We start from the raw sequence: 20,239 nt of genomic DNA on the forward strand, positions 1-20,239 counted from the left end.
GAGTTGGGGAGATGCCGAATTGGGCCTTTCTTAGATTTTCCTTTTCGTATCTGGGCTTTAGCAGTTTAGCCCATCTCAAGAAAGATGAGAGAGAGAGAGAGAGAGTGTGTGTTTTCCCAAAAAAAATAAATGGAGAGGATGGGATTACAGTAAGTTAATACAATACGTGAAATCAGGTGTATTAGCTTTCAAATTTTCTAAAAACATATAGTTCATTTATTCTACCTTATTCAAATACGTGGATCCAAAAAATATATAATATTTTAAGATCATTTTTTGCTAGAGTTAATATCATTCTTAACTTCAAGCCTATTGTTTTTAGTAGAAAATCGGAAATACATGGAGTATTGGCCTATTGGGTATACGCAAGCAAGCAATGGAGCAAGGAAAGCAACAGGATTGTCATTGTTTTCTTTTCTTTCTTTTTGCTACGGGATCTTTTTTTTCTAAAGTTATTATCATTCTGAACTTCAAGCCTATTATTTGCAGTGGAAAATAAAAAATACATGGAGAATTGGATATACACAAGCAAACAATGGAGAAAAAGCAAGCAAGCAATGGATCTAGGAAAGCAACATGAATATAGGATCGCCATTGGTATTATTTTGGTTCTGATTTGTCAAAGATTGATGTGGATACAACTAGGTATTATTGCAGCTTTTATAGGGATGTTCTCGATTTACTAGTTTAATTTGCTCAACCAGGCAACTCCTAATCCGACATTGTCAATGAGCTCAATCTGCAAAGAAGAGTCACTATTCCAACATAGGTAGGGCACATCTGAATAGTAGAACCTCTTACTATCTCAAAGTTGTCAGCGGTTTACTAAATGTCATCTTTTTAGTAGCTATGTACTTCTATTTATGATATATGTATATTATAAAACCTCTAGAAAACTAAGACTAAGTATAGTCCTATAAAATTTAGGTAGGAACCCTAAATTTCGTCTAACAACTTTAAATTCTGATAAAAGGAAGTTTAATTTATACCTTTAAACCTACTATCGGATCATGTATTTTTGTTATTATCTCTAACCTCAATATTCGAGGTACACTGTCGATGACAACCCTACACTAGTTTGAGGATGATTTTTATCATAGCTATCACAAGCGTCACACGAAGGTATTTTTGGCATATCACCTTAGCCACTTTTATCATATGTGAAATATATTAGGTATAGCAATGTATAAATAGATAAATTACCTAGTCAGGTGACAGAAAATCATTTTGAGAGAGTACATACGGTGGACAGGCAAATTTAAGTAAGTTGTAAATAAATAGAAATATGGAAATAAGTGTTTCCATGGAAACAGTGGGGGTAATCCGACCCCACCTGTAAGCGACCAGGCTCGAGGCCACCGCGTTTTTCTGGAAGCACCCCTCCAGAGCGAACCAACCAAACCATCCTTACCAAATCAGGCCGAGCCGCCGCACACGAGCGGAGCGTGCGAAATCGGAAGCGCGAAAACCCTCCCGAGGGATTCCCTCCCGCGGCGCGCGAAGCGAACCCCCCCACGGGCAGCACTCGCAAGCCACGGCGGGAGAGCCGCCGCCGCACTCCGGAGCTCCGCCAGCCCTCGATTCGGGCGGGTTTCTCAAGGAATCTGCGGGTTCTGCGGCGGGATTTGGCGGGGCCTCGTGTTCTGGTGGACGAGACGATGGTTGGGTTCGCGGGGAAGAGGAAGGAACTGGAGCAGGTGGTTGACGGCCTCTCCGACTTCTCCCTCTCCGGCCCCGCCGCCAAGAGCCGCAGATTGGTGAGTCCGTGTGCTGGTTTGTGCAAAAAAGTTTTTACCCCTTCGAGTAGGCGGTTATTGTCTGTTTTTAGTGGTGTACCTTTTTGCCCTAATTTTGTGCTGCTACTGTGCCTGTGAGTTCATCTCTCCAACTAGTGATGATTTGTGAACGCCTAGCTAGATTTGTTGATTGTAGGGAGAATTTGCGTGTTAACAAATATACAGTTTTATTTTTTTTAAGTTGGATGGAATTGCCTTCATATATCTTCCAGTTGTGGTAGATAGTCACAAGATCCGGGTAGTAATTTAATGCAATCGGCACCATCCCAGGATTGTGCCACAGTTTGTTCCTGCACATAATGATTCTCTATGCTTACCGTCATGTCCATGAGCTGTATAAGTGGCTATTTGGTTAAAGCATCTTCATGCAATTGGCACAATATATTCAGTAGAGGTTTTATCAGTTCTGTGTCCAGTATCTATACTGTTCTCTTATTTCCGATAACTAACATGAGTTTACTCACCAGTATGTGCTCTGTCAGAAACTTCCTACTGAATAGTTAGGTAATGAAACTCTGTTGTCTGCAAAGACTGTATGCAACCAGTGAATCAATAGTCTTTTTGTAAGCCATCCTATTTCTTGAGAATGTCTTTTGTGTTTACATGCAGGTAGTTGCACATTTTGTTACTGTTCTCATTGAAGTTCCTCTTTTGTGTAGAAATCTAGCATGGTTTGTCTGACTGTGATACCCAGGGTGTTTTTATGGCATCATCTCTACACACCAATTCCATGAGCGTTACTATTCATTTGCTGAGACAGTCTTATTATCTAGCAAAGTAGCACCTTGCTTTATTTTTTATGACTTCAAGTGAAGGAAAAATTATATGTGTGTTAGCATTTTTTTTTCTGCATGTAGATAAGCAAGGATCGTCCTGCGTTGGTGCTCTGCATATCCTGTTGTATATATAATTAAGCATTCTGTCATTTTTTGTGTTTGCATTCATTGGAAGTCTTTATTCGTAATATTTACTACAGCTATAATGTCTCACTGAGTAAAGTGTTGCTTATTATTTGTAGGATCCTGGGCTCCCACCTATTATGGAAGAAGAACCACCAGCTCCTTCCATGGCATTTCAGATGCTGGGAGAGAAAATCAATGGTGTTAACATGCCCAGTGTAGAAGTCATGATGGAAGGTGTAACGTCACATCATGTGCCTAGTGAGGACATGGCACTTGTTTTATACAAACCGGTGGATAACCCTGGCATTTCAAGCTCATCATTCATAGTCAGTTCAGACTTGATACGTGGTTTAAAGAGTAAGTAGATTGCGACCAACCATCTCAGTTATCACTTATATATAGATTAACCTTCCCCTGAATCTTTGCTACTAGTGTCAAATGTAATTCGAGACCTTGTATTAACATTATGTAAGTGTAATATATGAACTAGCCTATTTAGATGTTCTGTGTTTTTTTTGTATCTATGATATGTACAAACCTGTTTCATAATACTTTAAGCAAGTGAGCAGAGCTGCAAAGAGTCTCTACTTAGTTGTGCCATGCAGCTAGTAGTTGAATATTTGGAAGCATGATGTCCATTGGTGATTGGTCTAGGGACATGAGATGAGTATTTGTTTTAGGGAACTCAGCACATGCTTATGTTCCAATTTGGGTGGGTACCGCTGGTGTGCTTTATATGATTTTCTTTTTTTAGTGTTATAGCTGTGCCTCATCCTTTGCTGTTCAGTGATTTTTAATGCGATGTACTTGCGTATGTTTACCTTCTTCCTTCTATTTTGTTTGATTCTATTGTCTCCTCACGGAGCTTATTCATTGGTTTCCTTTTAATTTCTTTAATATGTTCTGAATTATAACAACTCACCAGTTTCTTCTCCATTTTTACTTTTCAGGCCATGCTTTCAATCAAGTGAACTATCATGAGCTGGAGGACGAATCTCCGGAGCGTAGCAACAGCTTGGCTCTAGTTCCTTGGAAACCACCACAAATGCCTGTAAGATCTGACTGGGTTGCTGCTGAGCCAGAGAGCACGCAAAATTTTGAAGTGCCTATGGAGGCCGATGAGACTGAAGTAACTTCTATGGATTTTGAGGAAGCGCCTGAACCAACTTCCGGGGGTTTCGATGCTGAGAACGTTCACCAGTGGCAACATTGCATGACCCCGCCGTCATTACCAAATCCATCAGCCCATGTTATGTGGTCAAGGTGACAAGAACCGGGAGGCCCTGTATACTGTGTATTAAGAAATCCTCTAATAGGCTTCCAGGAGCTGTGTAGGAAAATTGAGTATGAAATTGAGTATGCGTAGCATGATACTTCAGGGCATATGCTGATCTTCCCGGTTAATGTTAGTGTCGGTTGACTACTTGTTACAGGAGAACCTTGTTAGGTTGACATCTAATTAATTGGTGTAACACGTTGGGCTTAGCATCTCCTGAGCTAAAGCTTTTGATATCATTTTCTGATCTAGCAAAGCTTTTTATGGCATTATGGGGTGTCTGAAATCGGGTCAAAGCAACACGTCTGCATGGGAAAAGTAACACGTCTGAAAATATAAATTTGAGTCGCCGGACCTTATCCTCACGAGAAAAGTAAGGGGATACTCGGATAGCGGTTGGATCGTTCGGATCCTAACTAGGAGGACTAAATATGAGCTAATTATAAAACTAATTGCAGAATTCCTGGACTAATTTGTAAGATGAATCTATTAAGGCTAATTAATCCATCATTAGCAAATGGTTACTGTAGCACCATATTGTCAAATCATGGACTAATTAGGTTTAATGGATTCGTCTCGTGAATTAGACTCCATCTGTGCAATTAGTTTGTAATTAGCCTATGTTTAATACTCCTAATTAGTATCCAAATATCCGATGTGATAGATGCTAAATTTTAGCGGGTGTATCCAAACATGCATGTGAAAAGTAATATTGTTGAATGGAGGCCTCTTCCTTCAGCTTTTCCATTCAGTTAATGGAGTTCTCGCTGAATACTCTCGTGCTAGTACATAGTACTTAAAATAATACCCACCTTTGCCAACAAAAACCAGTTTCGCCTCCAATCCCAATCTTCTCCAACATCATCTAGAAATTGAGGTTAACTTACCTTGCCGGCATCACTGAAGGTATACCAACATAGTATTCATTCCTTCTCGCTAGGTACTCCTCCATTTCAAAAATATATGTCGTTTTGATATTTTTAGATATATAAATTTTGATATGTATATAGAAAGTATAGCAAAATCTATATATCTAAAACAACCTACATTTTGGAACGAAGCTAATAAATATACTTTATTCATTTCTTCTCGCGAGTAGCATTATCGAAGCTAATAAACATGATTTTGAGTCCTCTTATCGCCTAGGCACTGATACACTGGTCAAAACGGTAGAAAAAGAATATTTGGTTTCATTCTTTACTCCATCTGTCCTCTGCAAAGTTTATCATAAGTCAAACATTCTAAATTTAACTAAATTTATAGAAAAAAAATATTTAAGTTTGTCGTAAGTCACACTATGCTAGATTTGACTAAGTTCATGTAAAAACCATATTCATATCTACCATATTGAAAAGGTAAATATGAAAATATTTTCTACGAACTTGAACTTAGTATACAAACTCAAACGTCCTTATATTTTGGAACAGAGGGATTATGCTATAACTTAAGCATGATGCTGGTGATTTATGTAAAACAGAAAAACTAGAGGGTACTTCTGTGACGATGTCTGGAAGACACGGTTGGAGGATACCTGGATATGCATACCCATTACAATATTCCTGGCTCTTGGTCTTGGGTAAGATAATGCCAAACTCTGCCGTATCCTTAATCTCAGGCGGCAAATCAACTCCACTGCTACTACATCATTTGTTGCTTGAGACTCCCAAACTCTAGGGACCTCGCAACACCCATGCCAGCACCTCACGGCACCCAAATTGCAACGACGCGTCAGCAGTTGGGCTGGGCAGCAGGAGGATAAGCGAAGCGAATGGGCGCAGCGCACGGCGCGTCGAAGCCGGCGCCGAAATCGGATATGACCAACCCCCCTACGCGACGGCGACTTAAAACAGACGACGAGCGAGACCCCCGAGAGCGAGAGGGAGAGGGAGAGGGAGAGAGAGTCCACTCTCGAGGTGAACAAGTCGCAGCGGTCGAAACTCCAAAGGGAGAGAGAGTGATCACCCGATCAGCGAGCGGAGGATGAGGGTTCGGGACGGCGACGGCGGCGGCGAGGTGACCGCGCCGCCGCAGCACCTCGTGTTCGCCTACTACATCACCGGCCACGGCTTCGGCCACGCCACCCGCGCCCTCGAGGTCCGCCCCAGCTCCCGTTTCTCCCTCCCCGCCTGCGCCTAGCGGGCGCGCGTGCCGTGGCTGTGCGTGATTCCGTCGGCGCGTCCTCTTCTGCAGGTCGTGAGGCACCTCGTCGCCGCGGGGCACGACGTGCACGTGGTCACCGCCGCGCCGGAGTTCGTCTTCACCACCGAGATCACCTCCCCCTGCCTCCACATCCGCAAGGTCCTGCTCGACTGCGGCGCCGTCCAGGCCGACGCCCTCACCGTCGACCGCCTCGCCTCGCTCGAAAAGGTTCGGTTCGGGGGCTTTGATTGGCCCGATTCTCATTCCTATCTCCTGCTCCGCCGAAGCCACGCTTCCACCTCGGAGTCGCTGACTTCTCTCCTGCTGGCGTTTGCGTGCGGAATGCAGTATCACCAGACGGCCGTGGTGCCCCGGGAGTCGATCCTCAAGACCGAAGTGGAGTGGCTCAACACGATCAAGGCCGACCTAGTGGTGTGGTACCATGATCAGTTGATCACTGACAGTTTGCTGCTGCTACTTGTCTCTGAACATCTCTGAATACTGCATACTAGGACTGAACCCACTTGAGCAAATGCTGGCAGGTTTCGGATGTTGTCCCCGTGGCGTGTAGGGCGGCTGCAGATGCCGGCATTCGATCCGTGTGCGTCACCAATTTCAGGTTAGTGGCTCCGTTGATTCCTCCGTTCCAGGTGTCGCGAAAAAAAGCATGAAGCTCTACAGATAAACATTAGATTCAGTTATGTTTTTTTTTGTTCAACTTGATGAGGTTGGTGTCTGGGGATTCTGTCAGGTGACAGGTGTTACCTTGCCTGAACTTCAATAGCTCTATACTTGAAAAAAAAATCCTGATTACTAAACAGATTCCCCACATGCAAGTTGAATTTCCTGACATATCTTATTGCTCTGCAGCTGGGACTTCATTTATGCAGAGTATGTCGTAGCAGCTGGACATCACCATCGCTCAATTGTGTGGCAGGTAACTAAGATCTTTAACTTTTCCTAGGCAAGTTTATGACACTTACTTACAGAAAGATGGGTTGGCGGGGCTAAAGCAGCAAAAAAAAAATGCTAAACTGTAGGTCTAAGCTTAAAAAACTTGGATATGTCAGTAATCAACCATTGATTGCTGGCTAGTACTGATTAATCCTGCTAAATTCCATCAGCCATTTGTCAGACAATTTTCTTGGAAGAAGAATTTTACATAGTTCTTGTTTAGCATCTGCTCTCTGCATTTATATGCGATCTGATAATCATGCAGTCTGTTAATCAGCCATATGTGCATGTTGACAACAATTGTAGATAGCAGAGGATTACTCCCATTGTGAATTCTTGCTCCGACTCCCCGGATATTGCCCTAGTACGTCACTAATTCTGAATAATTGTTTAGTAATGGTCTAGGTGTGCAGTTTCATGAACAAGTTCACAATTCTGTTTTCTGCAGTGCCTGCTTTCCGTGATGTCATTGATGTTCCTCTTGTGGTCAGAAGATTGCACAAATCTAGATCCGAGGTTTGTATATCCTGCTGGAGAGTGCTAACCTACAAATTCAACCCACTTATTGCTTTCTAAGTTAGTTCCTTAAATTTTCATGCATCATCAGGTGAGAAAGGAACTAGGAATTGCAGATGATGTTAAGGTGGTCATTTTCAACTTCGGAGGACAGGTGAGTGAGGATATTATTTATCTGTTGACAGAATTTTTGCAACGAAATCCGTCAGATTTTGAGCCAATCTGTTTTTGCTTTCTGATATGCACCTAGTCAGTTATTTTGTTCACACAATTTCTTATCGTTTAAAATTAATGTAACTTTAGCTCTTTAGCATTTGTAAGTGTTGTTTGTTTTGGCTTTTCTTGGTTTGTTACTTTGTTTTGTGGTTAACTCGATCATTTTGTCTTGTAACACATATAGATTACTTGATCCATAGCATTTACGTTCTTCTCACAGTTTCTTATTTTTCAAGTTTATGGCTTAAGCTCTTTCGTATTATAGGTTGCTTTTCTTGGTTTATTACTTTCCTTGGTCCTAATTTTGTTACTATATCAAAGTTATTTTCAAACTTCAGTCTTCTATTGATATATAATTATTCTCATGAGGACAGCTGTGATTATAATAACATTGTGATTTTGCTATTTTCTTATCCAGCCTGCTGGATGGGAACTGAAGAAAGAGTGGTTGCCTGACGGATGGCTCTGTTTGGTATGTTTTATCCGATTGCAACATTATCACTTGCTCATTAATGCCTGATCAACCCAGGTGACTAACATTTTATATATTCTGAAAGGTATGTGGTGCATCTGAAACTCAAGAGCTTCCTCCAAATTTCATTAAGCTTGCAAAGGATGCCTACACACCTGATTTGATGGCGGCATCTGACTGCATGCTTGGTAATTAAATTCTTATTTCCTTTGATTTTAAGGTTATTTATTTTATTGGGTTTTTAACCCCCTGCTTGACACATACAAAATTCTGCCTGTTCCAATGTAGGGAAAATTGGATATGGCACCGTGAGTGAGGCTTTGGCTTACAAGCTGCCATTTGTATTTGTTCGAAGAGATTATTTCAATGAAGAACCATTTTTGCGGAATATGCTTGAGGTTGAAACATCTTAGGCCCTACCTATGTTAAAACTAATCTAAAGTTTTTGCTGTCATTCAAGTACCCTGCCTGAGGTTCTGTTGTGTTCTCTTCTGTTCTATCGCAAACAGCATTATCAATGTGGCATTGAGATGATACGGAGGGATCTACTTACTGGGCACTGGAAACCTTATCTTCTGCGTGCTATCACACTTCAACCCTGCTATGGTGGTCCCATAAACGGTGGTGAGGTAATCCCTATCTATTCTTTTTTCTCAAACACGAATCCCTATCTATTCTTAGATACAATATTTTGAATATTATATTTGACAAGTAAATCTAGCGATCATGTTTTGCTTCTAATTTTACGGAATAATTTGAATTTGTTTGTTATCTTTAAGGACCAAATATTTAGAAGCATTTAAATTGCAGCATAATTAGTTCTTCCAATAGGTCAGGAAGCAGCAACTTAATATCCAGCATCTGTTTTCCTTAAACCAAATAGATAGAATGTGTATGTGATTCACTAGTTGTTTAGATTGCATTTGCAATACTTAGTAGGCAAGCTAATTTTGGTCATTCAGGTGGCTGCACATATCCTCCAAGATACTGCTGTTGGGAAGAAGTATATTTCTGGAAAGGTGAGTTAATGTACACGTTATATTTAAATTGTCGAGTCAAAGTTTACTCTTTATGTTGAACCTCTGAATGTTCTGATGAAGCATCCCTTCTGAATTCTGTTGTTATTAGTACAGGGTTATAGTTGTCTTTTCTGTCAAATAAATATTTTCTTTTGTTTGCTAATACTTCTTGTTTTTGTATAGGAAAATTTTTCCATGTGATTAATGTTGTTTGTGGATTTTTTTTCATATGATGTATTTGTGTTTATTACTTAAGAACAGTTAATTTAAATGACTATTTTTTGTTCAATCAACTTGCTATAACAACTGTAGTTGAGTGGAGCAAGACGGTTGCGTGATGCCATTGTGCTTGGATATCAACTGCAAAGGGCTCCTGGGAGAGATGTAGGAATTCCTGACTGGTATTCTCTCTCTGAGAAAGAAACCGGTGTCCGTCCAGCACCCACATCTTATGATATGAATGGAAGTGCAGAGTCGTAAGATTTTACCTTTTGTTCCCCTTTATACACTGCAGTTTCTCCAAGAGTGCACTTTGTTGTGTTCTGATACAAATATGTTCGTCATCCTTTTCAGATCGTTCGAAGACTTTGAGATACTCCATGGTGATATGCAAGGCTTAACTGATACCATGTCCTTTTTGAAGAGTTTATCAGGACTTGCTGGAAATGACCCAAGAAGCCCTGAGAAGCAAACTCGAGAGAGGGCTGCTGCTTCTGTTCTCTTTGACTGGGAGGTACTCAGTGTCTAAAAAGTCTGGAGTTGTGAATCCCGTTAGTGTGCGCGCCTCTCATTCTTCTCTATACTAGAATGGAAGAATGCATAAAGTTACAGCCAAGTTTGATGGAGCACCCTTCATTTTGTTTGAAAAAATTCTGTGAATATGTTATGGAAAGAATATCGTTCAGCAACACTCCTGTGCAATATTGAATTAAGAACAAGATTCCTATGCCACGTCAAGTTAACTGATTTTCTTCTGTTATAGGAGGAAATATATGTTGCAAGAGCACCTGGGCGATTAGATGTCATGGGTGGCATTGCAGATTATTCTGGAAGTCTTGTATTGCAGGTTAGTTTGACTGCCAAAGCAAGTGCTATTTGTTTCATAGATTAGTAATAAAATGTCAGATACAGGTGCAAAGCATGTTTTATATTCCTTCCCCTTTTGTTTTAGTTATTACAAGTATAGTAAAAATTATTATTTTTTCAATATTTATCAAATTTTCCTTCTGTGTCCTCCTAACCTTTTCATGTCATTACCTTTGTTCTCCACATAACACTTCGCATAGGCTCAATGTGACATGCTGGAAACGTAGTCTTCTCATTTATTTATTTATAGATATAGATGGATGAATAATTTATTATTGAGATTTCTTTACCTGAGACAGTTCCAGATATTCCACTTTCGTTTGGAGGATTAGTTCAGATCTACTTTTTCTCAAGAAGAACGAATTGGTCATTGCAGATGATACTCTCTAAATTATAGTTACCTAGTAGCTAGAATTGTAGTAGCATGGAGTTCTGCTGCAGTAGCCTTCTGAAGTAATATGGCTATTCTTTTTTTGGGATGTGTAATTGATATGTAGATGCCCATCCGAGAGGCATGTCATGTTGCTGTTCAGAGAAGCGACCCTACCAAGCAGAAGCAATGGAAGCATACACAGGCTAGACAACTTGCAAATGGAGGAGCAGTACCAGTGTTACAAATCGTATGTCATAATCCTTAAACTTCTGTCTCCTTACCTTTTTGAACAAAATCTTGCATTCTTAAAATATTTTCATTTTTTGTTTATTTCATAATTCGCTGTGGAGCTAATACCCACACGTTTACTACAGCGCCTAATACGTGTCTGCAACTGGCTCTTCTTTCTAAAAATGTTTGCACAGGTATCATTTGGTTCTGAATTAAGTAACCGCGCACCAACCTTCGACATGGATCTGTCTGATTTTATGGATGGTGACAAACCAATATCCTATGATAAAGCCAAAGAATATTTTTCTCTGGACCCATCCCAGAAGTAAGATATTTTATTTTCCTCTATAATCAACAATTTTTCATGTGTATTGATGTTGAACAAAACTTTTCCATCTCAGATGGGCTGCCTATGTTGCTGGAACTATTTTTGTGTTGATGACTGAGCTAGGGGTGCGCTTCACAGACAGCATGAGCATTCTGGTCAGTATTGACCCTTTCTTTTTCCTGTTATTGGAATGCAATCACAATTCATAATATACAAAATTGCATCTATTTGTTACTTTTCTCATATTGGGATATATCAGGTATGCTTGTAAGAATTAGTCTGTACAGGTTAATGTTTTCGGATTGATTAGTCATCAAACATCTTGGCATTCACATTTTATTCTTATGACGCCTAGTTAACCAGTCTAGTTCTCACCTGTTTATTACGCACTTGTAACTGTAACATTTGTATAAGTCACCGGTTTTATTTTTGTTTTGAATCCTTAGGTTTCTTCATCTGTCCCTGAAGGCAAAGGTGTCTCCTCTTCTGCATCAGTGGAGGTTGCTTCTATGTCTGCTATCGCTGCTGCCTATGGTTAGTATATCAAGAGCAGTTCTTTAGCAATATTTGCTACATTGAAAAAAAGAAGAAGCTACAGTAGCTAATTCTGTAAAAAAAGAATACATTTTCGTGCTCTTCAGGAATAATTCGCTTGATGTTTTAGCTTACGTTTAGACATGCAAAACAGCATTAGGTCACATGCTATTCTTGCCTGTAGGTTTGAACATTGCTCCAAGAGATCTTGCTTTACTGTGTCAAAAGGTACAGTACTCTGTCCAACTTTGTTACGTTCATCACTTAATCTATTCTCAAGGGAGTGTGAGTTGTTCATTGGTGAAAAATTATGCAGGTTGAGAATCGTGTTGTTGGAGCTCCTTGCGGGGTAATGGACCAAATGGCATCTGCTTGTGGAGAAGCTAACAAACTGCTTGCGATGGTTTGCCAGGTTAGTATTTATCTGCTCCAGTAGCTTCTAGATCCGATCATTCCTACAGTTCATCTCTATGCTACCTTTGTATTTAATTTGTCAAAATCTCGCTGCAGCCTGCAGAAGTGAAGGAGCTGGTTAACATTCCAACTCATATACGATTTTGGGGTCTCGACTCTGGGATACGGCATAGGTGGATACATTCCTGATTGAGCTTTGTGTTTGGAATAATCTGTTCAATCATATACCTGCTTGGATTGGCTGGAGCTAATTTTACTGCCCTTGAATTTTGCAGTGTTGGTGGGACTGATTACGGTTCTGTAAGAGTAGGCACTTACATGGGCCGCAAGATGATCAAGTGTGCTGCATCTGACATACTTTCAGAATCGTTGTCCTCCAGTGTACCTATGCAATCAGGCGACTCAAATCCTGAAGAATATGAAGAACATGGTGTAGATCTTCTGAAATCTGAAGCATCAATGGAGTATTTATGCAATTTACCGCCTCATAGGTCTCTCACCTTATTGAAATTGACAGAACACTGGCTTGTTTCACGTTCTACAGTTTCTTATGGTTATACTTTTGCTTCAGATATGAAGGTGTTTACGCGAAAGACATTCCAGAGGTGATAACTGGAGATGCATTTTTGGAGAAGTATGGAGATCATAATGACGCGATAACAAAAGTTGACCCGAAACGGTCTTACTGTGTGAAGGCTCCTACAAGACATCCAATATATGAGAATTTCCGAGTTGAGGTCTGACGCCTTGAAACACCATTTTGGCTATTTCTCTATTCATAAATTGGTTTCTTTGTGGCCATCATGTCCTCAATAATCTAAAATTTTAAACATCCATTAAAAAAAACTTTGGTAACTTTGTTTTTTGAAGTTCAGAAATTAGCAGCAGTTAGAAAGTCTATCGTCTTTCATCCAGTATATAGCTACTTCCATCTTATCTGAAGTTTGCAGGACTTGCTTAGATAAACCTTGATGGTCATGACATTCTATGGGAACTTGCTTGAACTAACCTCGTTTTTTTCTTAAATCAAATAGGGCCTGTCTGATAAGATCCTTCCCTTCTAATTCTATCTCTGAGATGTTTTACGCTTCTGGCGTGTAGGCCTTCAAAGCATTGTTAACAGCAGCTAAAACAGACGGGCAACTTTCAGCCCTTGGAGAACTAATGTACCAGGTATAAACTTTTAACGTTGTCCTTTTTTTCATGCATATCTATACCTGTATACTGCAACGGATATTTCTTCGAACAAACTATAAAGAAAACTCACTGATCAAATAAATGTAAAACCTGTTAATTGTGGCATATTGCTGACACTTTGGCATTCTCTTCGATGGCAGTGCCACTACAGCTACAATGCTTGCGGGCTTGGCTCTGACGGCACGGACAGGCTAGTCAATCTTGTGCAAGAAATCCAGCACAGGAAGACCTCGCGAGCTGGAGGCCCTAGCCTATTCGGCGCAAAGATCACCGGCGGAGGGTCCGGCGGCTCGGTTTGTGTGATCGGGAAGAACTGCCTGAAAAGCAGCGAAGAGATATTCGAGGTGCGTTTCCAATCGACTTGTGCAGTACTGCATGCGTGATGCATGACCTACTTGCACGTTTGATCACAATCATAGTAGAATAGAAAGCTCTCACATGCATCCTCCCATGGTCGGTGTGCTAACGTATATGGAAACCTGTTGGCCCCTTTTCAGATTCAGAGGAGATACAAGGCGGCTACAGGGTACCTACCGATCGTCTTCGAGGGCTCGTCTCCAGGCGCCGGCAAGTTTGGGTACCTCAAGATTCGACGCCGATCCGCGTAACCGTCTAGGTGAAGGAAGGATTCGGCTGTAGAATAGGTTGTGCCACAGCATTCATTCGTCAAGGACACGTTCTTACTGATGGCACCACGAACAGCATGTTAATAATTGAACAAATTAAGACGAGGATGTAGCACTGCCAATAATATTTGGATCTGTTGTTGTACCATGATCAAAAATGTGATTCGGTGGCTCAACTGGCAACTGGCGGCGACGGCCCATGGCAAAGGTCGGGTGCTGCTGGACACGGCGCGCCTGGTGGACCATGGCGGAGAGCTGATGCTGGTGCACCGAAGGATGCGCCGGGTCCGTGACGCCTTTTAGCAACTCAACATCAAAATCACCGTCCAACAGACTTTACTATCTCAATTGCTATCCCATTCGACTAGCTAAATTGATCCTCCCGCTTGCCAAACTTGGCAAGCCAATCCAGCTCGCCAAACTGGCTTGCCAAGTGTGGGGCTCATGGACTTGCCATCCCGCTGCGGCGGCGGGCGTGGGGAGCCTGAGAAGAGGTAGAGGCGGTGTGGGCATGAGCGCAGGGGCTGGAGGGCGGCGGTGCGGAGTTGGAGAGGCGGTGGCGCGCGCAGAGCCTGGAGGACCGCGACGGCGGCGGTGCGGGCGTGGGGAGCCAAAGAAAGTTAATATGGAGAGAAATTTTTTTGCCAACTCAAATAGAAAATTAAATGGAGAGTCAAAAATAGATAGACCATTGAAGATGCTCTAAGTGTTAACTAGTAAGTGTGATTGAGCTGACTGCTGGGTGTGTGCTATCGCTTCGCTTGTGCTAGTCGATGGTTAGATCTTCGCAATAAACGTTGCAGTATCCGCACGCCCGGCTACAAAAACCAGGCCTCCACCGTCTCCGTCCGTCTCTACACCTTGCCGCACCACGGATTCGGGCAGGGCGCTGGAAGCTCGCCGAAGCACGGACAGTAACCTCGCCCTGTCCCACCAGTGTCACAGGCATCCATATCCCAGTCACTCACAAGTATCCACGGTACAAGGATAGAAGTCTAGAAGAGATTAGAAGATTCTAGAATAAGCAAGTAGGCCGTGGGCGGGAAAAAAGGAGAAAGAAGTGCGTTTCCTGGGCCAAGGGCCAACCCGTCGGCCCAACCTATCAAGTAGACACTCCAGCCCAGCTGGCCCCTCGGAAGCCTTTTTCTGCGCTTTGAGAGTGCGTAGTAAACTTGTGGTTTAATCAAATGCTTTTCCAATCTAAAAAAGAAAAAGAAACCAGCTTGTGCATCTTTTATTGTTTGAGATTCTGGTATTTGATCAGGTAGTTACCCTGAGGCTGCACTGTCAGCAAGGCACTTCAATTCCTGATACCAGAATCTACAAGCAACAAGAGGATTTTACACCTCGAGAGATAAGCTACTCAAAATAGTGCATTGCTCGAGAAAGAGACTAGACGTGAGCCTTTCGTGGCCACGGAATGGTGCGCTGCAACCCCAACACGGCCATTCCTGTTCTGATGGATATGCAGTAGCCCGCCACCGACTCCAACTGTTAGCTTGTGATCCAGCGGGCATCAGAGCGGATGGAATCATGCAAAACAAACAGGCATCGCAACAGCAACCGCACACAGTCCTAGATGACAAGTCGGCAGGCCGGGAAAGATCTGAGAGATGCAGGGAGACGCGTCAGGCACCAATCCTTTCACGGTGGCAGGCAGCAGCTGTGTGATTTGATGAGCCCGAGTGATCGTGGATAAGATCATAAGAAGGTCAGCAGTTGATCACTTGATTAGGTAGCAGTTGGAGGCTGTTACAAGGAATCGCTGCTGGCATAACTTAATATATACCACAAATTGAAGTGCTCTTGTAGATGCAATATAACTGTTAGATTACTTGTAGCATGGGAAAATAAGTCATCGAATTGTTCTTATGTTGCGGCACTGCATTATCTTCTTTCTATAATTTTATAAAATGGAAAATATAACTTTTTTTCCGATTGAATTGCTCTTTCAGAGAACAGTATACCATAATCTTTCAGGCCCCACCAAAAAGGCTGGGGAAGGCAATAGCTCTTGCAGGGTCCAGATTGACCAAAACTGTTAGGCTCAACCACTACCAAAGACCAGGCCCAATGGGACCCCACTATGCTCACTCACTGTTCCTGCCCTTCAGCATCTGGTGATTGGCTGGGCCAGGTCTTAATTGGACCTGGGCCATCCTTCCCAATGTAGTGTCCATCTCAAGAAACCTGCCAAACCAATGGAAGCCAGGGTCTCTGAAGCTTGAAGCTAGACCATCGTAAGCTGGACATAACTCACTCATCTGGTTAGGTTACTGAAGCCACCAAAGAAAAAACACATTAGGTAGCCAGTGCCACTTCTGTACCCTAACCATATGCATGCACTTGGGCTTGCTATCAAAATTCTGGAATATATTCCACTGTGATTGATTTCCAGAACATCTGTTTCAATGTTAACCAGTAGGTTTTTTCTCTCTTTCTGATCTGAGCTGTTCTCTTGGTCGCTTAGTACTAATTTTATCTTAAAATCGTGTAGATTTTCCCGGTTTGTCGATACATTCGGTGCCATCCAATGAGGATATATGCGCAAAGTCAATCCTGTTATAGATGGGGGCAAAGAAGCTTAGATCATATCCTGGTGAAGTGAAGGAGAATAAAGCCCCCTTTGAGGCTAGTGTAGTTGTAATGGCAAGCATGAGATGACACCACTCCTGCTAAAGAGATATGCTTTGCCGCTAGCTGTTACGACCTCACTAATCTTCCTCCACAAAGAATTCTTCTTCCTTTCCTTCACAAACAACCAATATACTTACATGGAGAAAAATTAAAGAAAACAACTGAAGATTACTTGTGTGGTTATCACCCGATGCAAATGGCCAGATCCTTTCAGCTAGGGGGTCACAAGATCGACATGATAAGATCCTGGTCATCTGCAACACGCGTGCTCTACAGATCATGGTAGTGCAGTGCAGTGCAGTGACGAATCATCCAGCTCCAGGAACATGTTCTTCAGATATTACCATCACAGACATGTGTCGGCACGGATGCAGAGCCTCACCACAGCTCCGATAACACCTTCTGACATGACATGAATTCTTGTGTGTGGTAGGAGGAGTAGAACTTCTTTTGGTGATCGAGCAGCAAGCGTGCTGTCACTTGTGAGCAAGCTGGGATGCTCCAGCAGTCACACGAGTCCACCTCATGAGCAGGAACTGTGTGCCCTGCACTGTTCGTATGCTAAGCTGTGGCAGCTATCGGTGACTTGACTGCAGTGGCGACTGACTGGTTATCGATCGATCACCAGCTGCTGGGGGGGGGGGGGGGGGGGGGGGGAGATAAGGATGGGGGTCATCCTTGTTTACGCACTGTGTTTCTGCCGGCTCCATGATCGTGTCGGCAGATTGGAGCTGCTAGCTGCCCGGTGGTAGCAAGATTTGTAGACACTTTTGAAAGTACCTGGGCAGTCATTGCGATTTTTGCAAGATTCTTTAATTATTTGATTGACATTGTCAAGTGACATGGATGGGCTCCTTATCATTACCACGTCGATAGAAAAATAGCACACAGCAATTTACAATTGGCAAATAAGAAATTGTTCGAGTTGTTGGCACCTCTGTCCTGAAATATAATGGATTATGAATTTATTCCAAGTTAAACTATTCTAAATTTGATCAAATTTATTGAAAAGAATAATGATATTTATAATATCAAATGAGCATTGTTAGATCTATTCACTACTGGACACAACTCCTCTTTTTTTTTACCAAGGGTGGTAATTGAATGGCCACCAATATATATCATATCACGGAATTTGTATTGGAAATTTTCCATGGTCTGGAATTTTTGGCAGTTATGCACCGTTGGCCACATGTGAAATAGCAATGGGGAAAAGTGTCGTTTCGTCTAGTGATTATGAATATTGTTTTATAATTTACTTCTTTGATACGGTAGATTTTAATAGCTTTCTTAATAAACTTAGTTAAATTTAAAATAATTGGACTTAGAACAAGCTTAGGATCACTAGCATTTCATGATGGAGATAGTATTGCAGTTTTGCCACTCTCACTTTTTACTACCGAAAGGAGGCAGAAACCATATCATACTAGCCGTAGAGGCGTGACAAGTGTCCCGACCGGTAAAAGTTGGTATATATGCTGCGGAAAGCAAGTGTAAAATTGAAGAGTGAAAAAAATCATGGACCTTTATGTGCATGAGATGTGTCGGGTCATGGGGATGAAGAGGGTCCTATCCTATTGGCTATTGCCATTTGCCATTGCATCTAGAATTGGCATCTTTCTGAATACTGGCAGCATCAAAGAAAGAACATGTACATAGAGATGTGAGGAGTAGTAAAGCATAACGATTAATGGAACCTGGAGACTATATAGGGTAGTTTTCCTTTTTTTTCTTTCAGACATTTTGTTGACCGGAGATTAACTACTTTATTAATCCTAAAAAATATATCTAACTACTAATTAAGTGTTCAGATCTGATTTGCATGCCAAAACTTACTGCACGTGCCCAACAAATGAGGCATCACTGATCTGTCATAGAAAAACTAGAATTGCACTTTTCATGGGATGGAGTGTGCATCTAGATATAGACTAGGTGGATAACAAAAATTATGCACCCAATACAATCTACAATTTGGAAATATTTAAAGTAAAGTAGCTTTTCAGTTCATGACATATGTTCCAACCATGGTGAAAATGATTTTACTGCTGCGTCTCAAACTAGGCAGCACCACTCGAGCTTTCTGCGCCACACGTCTGGCGTTCGTTGGCTGCCGCTGCTGCTCTCCGTGACACACTGGATTGCCAGGTAGCTTGTTTCACTCTGAATTTGCCAGGTAGCTGTCTCGGTGTCAAGGGACAAGCCAAATCCACAGGGGGTCCCATCCCATCCAAAGTGTAACACTGGTGACTGTGTCTGTGCAAGTTTGTGTTCCTCTTCCAGGACAGGCTCTGTACTGCATCATCGTGTCATTAGCAGGTCAATTAACTTAGCGCCACCATCTGATCTTCAAGGTGGATTTTACCTATTTTGTGTGGCCCACTTCTGACATGGCAACGAGAGAGAAATGACCTCTCTACTCATCCCCTCCTCTACTCCGTGGTCCTGTCCAGCACGTCTTGCCCTCCATCTTGTTCTTCATTTGCCATTTGCGCCCTCACAGTGACATCGATCGGAACTGCTGGGACAAAAATTGGCAAAAACACCACGCTAACTTTCATCTTTCTGGATCGTCCCTATGGAGGAAAACTCGAGTTTGTCCTAATCCAAACTTCTTCAACTTTTTGACAGGAGGAGGAAATGCATATTTCTCCGGTCAATTGGTTAGGTACTTAGGTGACATAATTAGATTATTCTACTGGTAGCTTTTTTTCAACCAAAGAGACGCGTGTGCGTGGCATCGAGGAACAGTCGTTTTCCACGTAAGACTAATTGGAGTTTACCCTCACGTGTTTGAATTCCCGTTGGCTGCCTTGCTTAGCCCAAAAGGACATCCGAGACTCATGCAGTGAGAGAGGAGAGTATCGGGAGATGTGCGAGCCTAGCTCTTCACCAAAAGTTAGTTGTAATATTTTCACCCTGCTTAAAATATTAATTTCACTAACTCAACACCTCCTTGTTGGAGACGCCCTTAGGGGGCGTTTGTTCCCTTTGCTTATTTTTAGCACGTGTCACATCGAATGTTTAGATACTAATTAGGAGTATTAAACGTAGATTATTTACAAAAACATATTACATAAGTGGATGTCGGTGTTTTATACTCAGCAACCTACCGAGGGGTATCCCGAGGTAGTAGATTGGTTGGTAGGGGATCGCCAGATCTGGAACTCGAAGGTAAAAGCAAGCACACAAGACACATATTTATACAGGTTCGGGCCACCAGAGTAGCGTAATACCCAACGTCCTATTTTGGGTGTTATATATTGCGTCCTTCGCTTGAGTGGTGTTTGGTGTTGAGGATTTGGTCCTCTGTTGTGGTTCTCTATGTGCCGGTCTAGGTACCCCTACCCTCCTTTTATACTCCAGGGGTGGGATTACTAGTTTGGTTTCAAGGAGTCCTAGTAGGATTTACAGGGATATAAGTCCTAGTAAGATTACAAAGGAATCCTAGTAGGAGCTGTCTTCTTCCTTCCTTGCGGGTACTATGGATCTATCCCGACAGCAGGGACGTTGCTGCTGCTTGGCG

General features: G+C 42.2%; 2 protein-coding genes across 2 annotated transcripts; both read left to right on the forward strand.

The window, feature by feature from the left end:
- The first annotated feature begins 1,390 nt into the window (after positions 1–1,390).
- Positions 1,391–4,243, forward strand: LOC101784483. Its single transcript, XM_004951861.3, has 3 exons — positions 1,391–1,757; positions 2,815–3,055; positions 3,649–4,243. Exons 1-3 carry the CDS (start codon positions 1,659–1,661, stop codon positions 3,963–3,965), a joined length of 657 nt encoding a protein of 218 aa, XP_004951918.1. The 5' UTR covers positions 1,391–1,658; the 3' UTR covers positions 3,966–4,243.
- A 1,498-nt stretch (positions 4,244–5,741) lies between these two features.
- On the forward strand, positions 5,742–14,255 carry LOC101784886 (L-arabinokinase). Its single transcript, XM_004951862.3, has 28 exons — positions 5,742–6,068; positions 6,165–6,341; positions 6,462–6,545; positions 6,656–6,732; positions 6,984–7,050; positions 7,374–7,431; positions 7,516–7,583; positions 7,675–7,737; positions 8,218–8,271; positions 8,357–8,459; positions 8,560–8,669; positions 8,781–8,900; positions 9,234–9,290; positions 9,603–9,766; positions 9,864–10,023; positions 10,273–10,356; positions 10,874–10,996; positions 11,175–11,305; positions 11,382–11,463; positions 11,755–11,842; positions 12,027–12,070; positions 12,159–12,254; positions 12,353–12,429; positions 12,532–12,747; positions 12,828–12,993; positions 13,358–13,429; positions 13,594–13,797; positions 13,951–14,255. Exons 1-28 carry the CDS (start codon positions 5,955–5,957, stop codon positions 14,059–14,061), a joined length of 2,970 nt encoding a protein of 989 aa, XP_004951919.1. The 5' UTR covers positions 5,742–5,954; the 3' UTR covers positions 14,062–14,255.
- Positions 14,256–20,239: the final 5,984 nt, after the last annotated feature.

Source organism: Setaria italica, chromosome I (genome assembly GCF_000263155.2).
Source record: "Setaria italica strain Yugu1 chromosome I, Setaria_italica_v2.0, whole genome shotgun sequence".
Classification (NCBI taxonomy): domain Eukaryota; kingdom Viridiplantae; phylum Streptophyta; class Magnoliopsida; order Poales; family Poaceae; genus Setaria; species Setaria italica.